Source organism: Aquarana catesbeiana, linkage group LG04 (assembly GCF_042186555.1).
Source record: "Aquarana catesbeiana isolate 2022-GZ linkage group LG04, ASM4218655v1, whole genome shotgun sequence".
Lineage (NCBI taxonomy): Eukaryota > Metazoa > Chordata > Amphibia > Anura > Ranidae > Aquarana > Aquarana catesbeiana.
In genome coordinates this window covers 542,685,606-542,698,042 of record NC_133327.1, presented here as the reverse complement: position 1 = coordinate 542,698,042, position 12,437 = coordinate 542,685,606, and the positions used below count along the sequence as shown (strand labels likewise).

Below are 12,437 nucleotides of genomic sequence, written 5' to 3'. Positions count from 1 at the left end.
ATATAGCATTTACTTCCTGGAATCTATCTGCCGTTCAGGCAGGAGGGTGTGCTTAGCTTAGAAAAGGCCCTCCTTCAGATGAAAGAAATAAAAATGCTCATGAAGACTCATGGGATGTATGACACCATTTTCACCTAGGCCAGAAACCAGGAAGCAATTGAAGACATTTTTTAAAAAAAGTTTAAAACAAGTACATTTTATATAAGTTCCTATCTATTTTCTAATGCTAGCAACTTAAGGATTAAAAATAGTTAATGTTGATTGATGGTAGTGCCGCCTTCGTTACCTTCCTATAATGCTAAGGAAATAACTTGGCAAGATGGTCTGTTGATATGAAATATAGATAATGCAAAAAGTAAAATTAGCAATTATTCATGAATTCACAATTTTTGACTTGCAAATTCAAAGCCTTTTGCATTAAAAAAAAAATAAATACAATTAAATTAATATATAATTATATTCAATTATTTATTTATTTTTTAAATCCAGTCAAGTTACTGTTTGCTGTATTAGTGGTATCTCTTTTCATTTTCTTTTCTTTTCCCATTTAATGTCCCAAACTGTTCAAGGCGGAGAGGACATAGCACAGTCCGAAAATCAGTAAATGTGTCAAAATGCTAACTGTCTTCTTAATGTCTTCCTTTTTCATCTGCAGGTGAAAAATGTCAGTTGCAACCTACTGTCTCTTATGCTACAGAAAGGTTAGTACATCTGCAACAGCTTCAAGACCTGAGCGCAGCTGGAAAGATATTAGTAAGTTCACTGTATATAACTCACTAAAAGTCTACTGTGCTTCCATTGGGGGTGATGGGCCGAATAAACCTCGTGAAGATGATCCTCTTGCCTAAAATCCTATATATGCTGTGGCACGCACCAATATACCTAACACTCAAGCATTTCAGACTGATGGAGGCCATATTAGAACTGTTTATATGGGGCAATAACAGACACAAACTCCCTTGGTACAAACTCAAAAACACTACTGATCTCGCTGAAACGGCCCTGCCCGACTTCAATCTGTATTATTTAGCGGCCCAACTTTCACAACTTTTTCATATTGGCAAAGTAGACAAAGACAGATTCCTATGTTTCCTTTGTCCGGGGTGGGCACGGACCACCAGAGACCCCTTTGTGGCAATAATGGGAAAGGTGGGAAGGACGGGAAAGATGAACGACCGCAGGACCTTGTTTTATCATTATAGAAAGATATGGGATATAACCTCTACTAAGCTCAATATAACATCAACTCATGAATTCATCCCCCTTTAGAATTTCACTCAATCCCGGATTGTGAGGTGTGGAGCTTCAGGGGTATAGTCTATCTGTCCCACATTATAAATGACGGAACACTAAAAACCTTTGACAGACTGAGGTCCGAGTTTGCACTTCCAGGCCAAATGTACTTTAGGTATTTACAATTACACCATGCCTTCCGTGCACAGTTTCCAACTAATAGCATCTCATTAGCTAACAATCCCCTAATGGAGGCAATAAAATGTCCGGACCCTAAGAAACTGATCTCCCAGTTTTATGGTATGCTGTCGCTTCCACAAGCAACCGTGACAGCATATACACTAGAAAAATAGATTGGAGGAAGTGTTAGGTCCTATAGAGGATGAAGAATGGAGTGAAGCCCTGGATACCTGCAAATTGGTTTCTCCTACACTATCTGATCACCTTACACAGATCTTTATATTGCATAGATCATATCTTACACCACTTAAAGTAGCCAGGTATAAGCCAAACCAATCTATTGGATGTCCAATGTGTGGTCAGGCCCCGTGTACATTCTACCACCTCCTCTGGCAATGCTCTAAAATACAGGCATTCTGGATGCAGGTGGTCCGGTTCTTACACGACACCATGGACTCCCCTATAACAGTGCAACCAAACCTTGCTTGCTGGGTATTTTTCCTGAGCCAGAACCGGACAAGTTCACCAAAATATTTTTACATAAAACCCTATTCTCTGCTAGGAAGGTCATAGTCAGGGTGTGGATGAGACCCGCCAGAGCTCTCACACTGGATAGTAGAGGTGAATAGTACATTATCCTATAAGAAACGTATCTACTCCTACAGAGGATGCCCCTCAAAGTGTGAAAAAATATGGGATAGGTGGCTTAAGGCCTCTGAGACTTTAATATGATCGGAAAATGATGTAGCGGGATCGCACAGCACCTACCCAAGTAAATGACTGATTACTCTTGATAACATCCACAATGTCTCATGTCTATGTATACATCGCTAAGTGATTTTTACATGTAATGTCTGAGTTCTATACTGTTCATTATGTCAATGATTTGTCATGCACGCTTTCTTTTTCAGTGTATGTTTTCTCTCGTTCACTAAAACTTTTTTTTGAAGGAAAAGTCTACTGTGCATTTAAGCCCAGTCTGCTTTTTATAGCAACCCTGTCGTGAATATTAAAATAGCCACAATGAATACCCTGTAAAAGTAGATACTTACCTTTCCTGCTGCTCACATTACTAAATTATGCTGCGTTCAAGAGCATTTTTGTACTGTAGAAACCAACACTTCTGGGAGTCTTGGGCTCCTGGTCTTCCTCTGCGCTCAGTGCTTCCTCTCACTGACCCCTATGTCACTAAAGTACAGAGTAGTGAGGAGAATTCAGCAGGAAGAGTCCTTTTCATGCCATTGCAGAAGTAAAGCTAGCTACTCAATATGCGTCATTAAAGCTTAGTAAAGCAACTGATCAACTGTATCCCCTCTTGCAACTGGATGAGAAGGGAACTTTAAGTGAACCTTCGCCCAGATTATGTCCACAGAGTACAGCACTGTGCAAAAGTTTAAGGCAGGTGTGAAGAAATGCTGTAAAGTAAGAATTCTTTCAAAATGTTATATTTTAATTGTTTATTTAGATCAATTTACATTACATTACATTTTTTACAAAATGCAAAGTGAGCAAACAGAAGAAAAATCTAAATCAAATCAATATTTGGTGCATTGGACTGTATAACTAAGTCAATGGCAGAAAGGAAAAGGTTTTTCAGTAAACTAGCCTTTTACGAGGGGGAGCAGACTGGTCGCTTGCTGTACAGTCCCAACAAGTATCACTATCCATTGGTGCTCTGCGCACGCCACAGGGTGTAGTGGTGAACTCCCCAGACCAGATCATGGCAGAATTGGTGGAGTTTTACTCTAACTTGTACCAGTCTCAGCAACAGTACCGAATCCTTACAAAACTTATTAAATGGGATAGAACTACCCTGTTTAGCGTAGGCTCACCAGCGCTTCCTGGATGCTCTGATAACTTTGAAAGAGCTTCAGGTGGCTGGCGGTCTCTTCCCGAACGCTAAAGCAGCGGGGGATGATGGCCTACCGATGGAAGTGTACAAGCAATACGGGGAGGTTATTCTCCCCCATTTACTTGAGGTGTTCTAAGAGGCCAATAAGCACCACTCTCTTCCTGGTTTTATGACCTAAGCTAATATTATATTATTATTAAAACCCGGTAAAGACCCTTTAGACCCAGGTTCCTATAGGTATATATCTCTCTTACAGTCTGACATCAAGCTGTTAGCCAAGGTTTTATCACTAAGGTTAAATACGGTCATCACCACTATTATACATTCGGGTCAGGCGGGCTTTATTTCCCAAAAATCCACAGCCATTAACTCATGAAGATTGTAACTTAACCTTCAATCCAATGCGGACAACTCAGGAGACAGGGCCTTGCTGTCTCTAGATCAGTGTTTCTCAACCTTTTTACCGTCGGGGAACCCCTGGCAAAAAGTCTGAGATCTCGGGGAACCCCTAAAATAATGTTCAGATCTACAGCTTTATTTTCTACACAGATGCTCAATTCTGGGTTTAACTGGAGATAAGCAGTGTACAGGGGGCAGCAGGGCAGAGCACAGGAGGTCAGAACACAATACAGGGGGGCCAGCAGGGCACATTATGGGACACACTACATGGGGGCAGCAGGGCACATTATGGGGCACACAGCAGAACATGGGGCACATCAAGGGGCACACAGCAGAACATGGGGCACATCATGGGGCATACAACAGAACATGGGGCATAAGGGGCATACAGCAGAGTACAAGGAACATTACAGGACTGACAGCAGAGCATTGGGCACATCATGGAGCACACAGTAGAACATGGGGAACATAATAAGGACACACAGCAAAACATGGAGTGCACAGTAGAAAATGGGGAACATCATGGGGCACACAGCAGAACATGGGACACACAGCAGAACATGGGGCACATCAAGGTTCACACAGCAGGGCACATTACAGGGCTCACAGCAGGGCATGGGGCACATGGCACATTACAGGGCTCACAACAGGGCACTGGGCACATTAAGGGACACACAGCAGGACACATCAAGGGACACATCAAGGGACACACAGCAGAACATGGGGCACATCAAAGGGCACACAGCAGGACATGGGGCATAGAGCAGAACATGGGGCACAAGGGGCATACAGCAGGGCACAATACAGAACATGGGGCACATCAAGGGACACACAGCAGGGCACGTGCCACATTACAGGGCTCACAGCAGGGCATTGGGCACATTAAGGGACTCACAGCAGTACATGGGGCACACAGCAGAAGATGGGGCACACCATTAAACACACAGCAGAACATGGGGCACACAGCAGAAAATGGGGAACATCATGGGCCAAACAGCAGAAAATGGGGCACATCATGGGGCACACAGCAGGATATGGGGCACATCATGGGGCACACAGCAGAACATGGGGCACACAGCAGGACATAGGGCACATTATGGGGCTCACAGCAGGACACAGGGCATTTTTACGAGGCTCACAGTAGGGCACAGGGCAGATTATGGAGCTCACAGTAGCACATGGCAGGGCATGGGGCACACGGCAGAGCACATCACAGACACATAGGGCACATTACAGGCACACAGAAGGGTATTGGCACATCACAGGCACATGGCAGGGCATTGGCACATCACAGGGCACATGGCAGGTTATTGGGGACATCACAGGGCACATGGCAGGGGATTGGGCACATCACAGGGCACATGGCATGGGGCACAAGGCAGGGCATGGGGCACATGGCAGGGCATTGGGCACATGGCAGGACACATGACAGGGCATGGGGCACATCACTTGACACATGGCAGGGCATGGGGCACATGGCAGGGCATGGGGCACATCACAGGGCATGGGGCACATGGCAGGGCATGGGGCACATCACAGGCCACATTGCAGGGCATGGGGCACAGCGCAGAGCACATGGCAGGGCATGGGGCACATCGCAGGGCACGGGGCACAGCGCAGAGCACATGGCAGGGTATGGGGCACATCGCAGGGCACGGGGCACAGCGCAGAGCACATGGCAGGGCATGGGGCACATCGCAGGGCACATGACAGGGCATGGGGCACATCACAGGGCACATGACAGGGCATGGTGCACATCACAGGGCACATCACATGGCATGGGGCACATCGCAAGGCACATCACAGGGCATGGGGCACATCACAGGTCACATCGCAGGGCATGGGGCACAGCGCAGGCCACATCGCAGGGCATGGGGCACAGCGCAGAGCACATGGCAGGGCATGGGGCACATCGCAGGGCACGGGGCACAGCGCAGAGCACATGGCAGGGTATGGGGCACATCGCAGGGCACGGGGCACAGCGCAGAGCACATGGCAGGGCATGGGGCACATCGCAGGGCACATGACAGGGCATGGGGCACATCACAGGGCACATGACAGGGCATGGTGCACATCACAGGGCACATCACAGGGCATGGGGCACATCACATGGCATGGGACACATCGCAAGGCACATCACAGGGCATGGGGCACATCACAGGTCACATCGCAGGGCATGGGGCACAGCACAGAGCACATGGCAGGGCATGGGGCACATTGCAGGGCACGGGGCACATCGCAGGGCATGGGGCACATCGCAGGGCACGGGGCACATCGCAGGGTATGGGGCACAGCGCAGAGCACATGGCAAGGCATAGGGCACATCGCAGGGCACATGACAGGGCATGGGGCACATCACAGGGCACATGACAGGGCATGGTGCACATCACAGGGCACATCACAGGGCATGGGGCACATCACATGGCATGGAGCACATCGCAAGGCACATCACAGGGCATGGGGCACATCACGGGGCATATAACAGGGCATGGGGCACATCACAGGGCATGGGGCACATCACAGGGCATGAGGCACATCACAGGGCATGGGGCACATCACAGGGCATGTGGCACATCACAGGGCATGGGGCACATCCCAGGACATGGGGCACATCACAGGGCATGGGGCACATCACAGGGCTTGGGGCACATTACAGGGCATGGGACACATCACAGGGCATGAGGCACATCACAGGGCATGGGGCACATAAGCTCACACTCACAGTAGGGCATGGAGCACACTGGTACACCGTTGTAGCCATTTCAAATGCAGAGTAGCGCGGGAAGCGGCTGGAATAAGTCTTCTCTTTCATATCGCGCTGCTCCCTGTTGGCCCCTCCTCTCTTCTCATCTATCCCAGGTGAAGTCACAAGCTGTTTGGGTGGGCGGGAGGAAATGAGGGGCGGCGGGGAGCAGCGCGATATGAAAGAGAACTTATTACAGACGCTTCCTGCGCTACTCTGCCTGTGTTAAAGGAGACCGATCTACCCGTCAGCTGTCTGTGATTGACGGGTAGATCGCCGCGGAACCCCTGGGGACTTCTTGCGGAATCCCGGTTGAGAAACACTGCTCTAGATGCACATAAGGCATTTGACAGCATAGAGTGGGGATACCTGTGGGGCACCAGGGAGAAATTTGTGTTTGGGCAGGTTTTCCTGTCCTGGGTAAGATTGTTATACAGTTCCCTCCAAGCTGGCATTAGAGTGGCTGGAAGACTCTCACCCAGCTTTCCCCTACATAGGGGTACCCATCAGGGGTGCCCGCTATCCCCTCTTTTATTTGCCATAGCTATTGAGCCACTGGTGGCTATGATATGCTCTAATGTCGCAATCAGTGGCTTTCAATATGGTGACAGACAGGATAAGATTATGCTGTACCCAGGTCTGCATCTTGGGTGCAATCTCCAACACCATCTTTAACTATATGTCAGAAGTGGAGGTTTACAAAGGTTTCATCTCTAGGAGTTACTATATGCTGTTGCTCATTTTCTTAAGGGATTTTCCCTCAAGAGCTGAGGCTTGCTGGGAGCAGGATGTGGGAGCTTTTGGAGGAGGAACAGTGGGAGGAAGCCCTTTAGGCGGTATAACTCAGTTCCCTCAATGTAACACAAAGGCTATCACAGCTATATATCCTGCTTATAGCTCACTTCATGCCAGCTAGGCTTTTTAAAATGGAGATGAGGAAGGACCCTATATGTCAGTGGTTCTCAACTCCTGTCCTCGGGACCCACTAACAGGCCAGGTTTGCAAGATAACTGAAATACATCACAGGTGATATCATTTGCTGCTCAGTGATTGCAGTATTCTAGTCTGCATCTTCCCAAGGTAATACTTAAATTATGGCCTGTTAGTGGGTCCTGAGGACCGGAGTTGAGAACCATTGCTATATGTACTAGATGTAACAGAGACCACTGTGATCTGATCCACCTACTGTGAAGAAGTCCCAAGCTCCACCTCTACTGGAGTAAAGTCCTGGATACTTTTAACAGAGTCTTTCAGGTTATATTGGTCAGGATCCCAAGTCTTGCCTTTTGGGCATCGTGAACAGCCTCCAAGTAGAGGAGATCACCACGCAGGCCATAACAGGAGCCTTGTTCCAGGCCAGAAAACTAATCCTTAGGCATTGTAAGTCTGTTGAGCCCCCCTCCTGAAAGGAATGGGTGGCAACGATGGGAGATACGATCCGTTTGGAAAAGTACATTTACCAGCATGGGGGCAGTTCACATAAATTTCAAGCAATATGGCTGCCTTGGCTTGACACTCCGGAATTATCTTGGATAGGATTCTGTATAGGTGGCATCATCTTCTTTTTGAAGGTTCTATGTGGATCTAATGTGGAGTGTATTTGCTCATAACTTGACACTGTGGTTAGGAATGATATGTATATTTACATACCTGTGTGACAATGTTGGACTTGTCACTATCACTAATAATGTGGAGAATTTGTGTTAAGATCTCTGGAGTGATTCAATGACTTGTAATTGACACATTTTCCTTTCAATAAAAACGTTATTGAGATTGAAAAATCAATATGTGGTGTTAATATGCTTTGTCTTCAAACCAGCATCAATTCTTCTAGGTACACTTGCACCCAGTTTTTGAAGGAACTTGACAGGTAGGTTGTTCCAAACATCTTAGAAAACTAACCACAGATCTTCTGCGGATGTAGGCTGCCTCAAATCCTTCTGTCTCTTCAGGTAATCCAAGACAGACTTGATGATGCCTGTCAGGGAAATGGGAAAAGAACTGGCAATCTTACCAGCACCCATCATGGCCGCATCAGGCGCACTCCCATGCGCATTGGCACACGCAGATGCGTGACGGCGCGAACGGGCATACGCAGATGCGTGACGACGTGAATGCAGTTATGCAAGTGCAATGGCACGCGCACAGTGTGACAGATGCTGGTGCCTCCTGGCCTATATTAACCTGCTGCTGGGACCTGTAGATTGCTGGATAATCGTCAGCTCCCCCGTGTTCCTGTGCATCTTGATCCTTGGCCTCCTGTTACCAACCAGGCTTGCACTGACCTGTTATTCTGATCTCCTGGTTTGAAATCTGGCTTGTACTACTGACTTTGCTCCTGTCTGCTCCACTGTGTTTGATCCTGGCTTGACTCACTGACTGACTGCAACCTGTCTCACTGTGTATGACCCCGGCTTGTTCCAGTTCCTCTACCTGAACCTGCTACTGACCAATCGACCGTGTATGACCCCTAGCCTGGCTCCTGGATCTGTTTCCGGTTTGCTGCTCTGCCAAGTTTGCCTGGTACCATGCAAGCACACCTGCTCCACAGTGCACCTTGCTTGTTCCAGCTACCTTCCGGTGATCAGCTCATCACACCACAGCAACTGACAAACCGTGCTTCTCTGGACAAGTATGACATGTTTGTTACTTAAAAACAAAACAAAAATAAAGAACCCTTACAACCCCTTTAATGACTTTGGCTGTATGTTTGGGGTCGTCTTGATGCAGAATAAATTTGGGGCCAATCACATGCCTCCCTGATGGTATGGTATGGCTAAAGGTTTGGCATGATGGATAAGTATCTGCATATATTTCTCAGGATGGAGGATACCATTGACCGAATAACGTTGAGGACTGAAGATGCAGTGGTCAGCCAAGGAGACCTAATGCAGCAGATTAAAGACACATCATGCTTACTTCTCTTCAACATCAGAAGATGTACAGCAGTGCAATCAGCATAGAAATGGTTGAAACCAGTGGGACCCAGGTACACCCGTCTGCTGTCCAGAGAAGTCTGTCCAGAAGTGGTCTCAATGGCAGTATTGTGGCCAAAAAGGAAATGGGGTGCAGAAAAATGGTAGCAGGTGCTCTGGACTGATGAGTCAGAATTTGAAATATTTGGCTGTTGCAGGAGGCAGTTTGTTCGCCTAAGTGCCCAAGTACAGTAATGAGTATCTGCAGGCAAAAGTGAATCATTGTGGAGGTTCCTTGCAAGTCTGGAGCTGCATTTCTGCAAATAGAGTTGGAGATTTGGTCAGGAACAATGGTGTCCTTAATGCTAAAAAATACAGGCAGATACTTATCCATCATGCCATACCATCAGGGAGGCATGTGATTGGCCCCAAATTTATTTTGCAGTAGGATAACGACCCCAAACATAAAGTCAATATCATTAAGAACCATCTTCAGCGTAAAGAAGAACAAGGAGCCCTTATCTCAACGTCATCAAGTGTGGGATTACATGAAGAGACAGACGGATTTGAGGCAACCTAGATCCACAGAAGATCTGTGCTGAGTTCTCCAAGATGTTTGGAACAACCTCTGTGCTGAGTTCCTTCAAAAACTGTGTGCAAGTGTACCTAGAAGAATTGATGCTGTTTTGAAGGCAAAGGGTGGTCACATCAAATATTTATTTGATTTGGATTTCTCTTCTGTTCATTTACTTTCCATTTTGTTAATTGTTAAAAAATAAACTATTAAAACTTCTATTTCTAAAAGCAGTCTTAATTTACAGCATTTTTTCACACCTGTCGAAAACTTTTGCACAGTACCGGATGCACATATTCTGAATAAGCAGTAAAAGCACTTTAAAACAAGCCCTCGTTCACCTTTTTGGCTATAGGCATTTTGGAGATGTGTCTTGAAATTTCACAGCAGAAAATGTATTTTCTATCACAGCATAAGGGCTCATGCGCACGTTATATATTACAGATCTGAACGCAGCTAATTTTACACTCGTGCATTAACTATGATTTTTAAAAATCTGAATGCAGCACTAGTGTATGCTTTAGGCCAGGCATATGCAATTAGCGGACCTCCAGCTGTTGAAAAACTACAAGTGCCATCATGCCTCTGCTTCTGGGTGTCATGCTTGTAGCTGTCAAAGTCTTGCTATGCCTCATGGGACTTGTAGTTCTTCAACAGCTGGAGGTCCGCTAATTAACTTGAGTTGGACCAGGTTGGGAGCCCATACAAAGTCTTGGGAATACTCTTAAAAAGGAACTTCACTCTTACCCCCTGCAATGTTTTTCTAACCCTCTCATACCTGTTGTGCAGCGTTGTTCTGAATTCACATACTTACCTGCCCAGCGAACCCTGCTTTGTTTTGTTGTGAACCGTTATTCAGGTATCACAGCCCCTGTCGCTGTCTTGGTACTCCTTAGTCATTGTGGGTCAGTTTCAGACAGCCAATAATGATGTGTTTTAGCTCTGCCCACTGGCCACTGTGAGTTTCTACGCCCTCCTGGAATATGTGATGGGGACAGCAGGAGGTTGCAGGAGTCATTTTTGTCATTCTCCTCTTAGGCAAGGATGGTGGCAGGGGCTGTACCAGCAAAACATATATTAAATAAAAGTAAATGAAGCAAAAGAAAAAACATTAACCGCTTCAGCTCCGGAAGATTTTACCTCCTTCCTGACCAGAGCACTTTTTGCGATTCGGCACTGCGTCGCTTTAACTGACAATTGCGCGGTCGTGCTACGTGGCTTTCAAACAAAATTGGCGTCTTTTTTTTCCCCACAAATAGAGCTTTCTTCTGGTGGTATTTGATCACCTCTGCAATTTTTATTTTTTTGCGCTATAAACAAAATAAGAGCAACAATTTTGAAAAAAACGCATTATTTTTTACATTTTGCTATAATAAATATCCCCCAAAAATATATAAAAAAACATTTTTTTTCCTCAGTTTAGGCCGATCGTATTCTTCTACATATGTTTGGTAAAAAAAAAATCGCAATAAGCGTTTATTGATTGGTTTGCACAAAAGTTATAGTTATAGCGTTTACAAAATAGGGGATAGTTTTATGGCATTTTTATTAATAATTTTTTTTTTACTAGTAATGGCGGCGATCAGTGATTTTTATTGTGACTGCGATGTTATGGCGGACATGTCGGACATTTTTGACACATTTTTGGGACCATTTTCATTTATACAGCGATCAGTGCGATTAAAAATGCACTGATTACTGTGTAAATGACACTGGCAGTGAAGGGGTTAACTACTAGGGGGCGGGGAGGGGTTAAGTCAGTACTAGGGAGTGTTTTCTAACTGTAGGAGGGATGGGCTAGCTGTGTCACTACGCTGATCACTTCTCCCGATGACAGGGAGCAGGGATTAGTGACACTGTCACTAGGCAGAACGGGGAGATGCTGTTTACATCCCCGCGGCGATCGTGTCTGTGGGACCCGCGACCCGACTCACGGAGCTCCAGGCCGGCACGGGTGCCGGCGGCAGCGCGCACGCAATGGCACGGCGGGGAATTCAAATGGACGTACCTGTAAGTCCATTTGCCCAGCCGTGCCATTCTGCCAATGTACATCAGCGTGCGCCGGTCGGGAAGGGGTTGATCACATTTTTAATTTGTGGAGGAGGGGAGGAGTGCAGAGACCTTTCAGGGTCAGTCACTGAGGGGGGTGAACATCCACTTTAACTGTGAGTGTGTTGGTGATATCTATTTAGTCTATCCAACGCTCAAGGATTCTATGGGCCAGCTTTAGAGCCTAATGCCACGTACACACGATCGGATTTTCCGACAACAAATGTTGGATGTGAGCTTGTTGGTGGAAAGTACAACCGTGTGTATGCTCCATCGAACATTTGTTGGCGGACTTTCCGCCAACAAATGTTGGCTAGCTGGTTCTCAAATTTTTTGTCAACAAATTTTTTTTGTTGGACTTTCCGATCATGTGTACACAAGTCCGTCGCACAAAATTCCACGCATGCTCGGAATCAAGTACGAGCCGGAAGCGCTCGGTCTTGTAAAACTAGCGTTCATAATGGAGATTTCACGTACTTCTTGTACGTCACT

At 46.5% G+C, this 12,437-nt stretch overlaps 1 protein-coding gene across 2 annotated transcripts in view; it reads left to right on the top strand.

The window, feature by feature from the left end:
- Positions 1-12,437, top strand: part of SERAC1 (serine active site containing 1) — a 195,035-nt gene that overhangs the window by 69,440 nt on the left and 113,158 nt on the right. The window contains exon 2 of one of the 2 annotated variants that reach the window (XM_073627893.1): positions 656-701. In XM_073627893.1, the coding sequence (XP_073483994.1) occupies positions 689-701 (13 nt within the window). In that variant the 5' untranslated portion in view covers positions 656-688. Of the gene's footprint in view, positions 1-655; positions 754-12,437 lie in introns of both variants that reach the window. The other variant, XM_073627892.1, reaches the window with a different exon arrangement.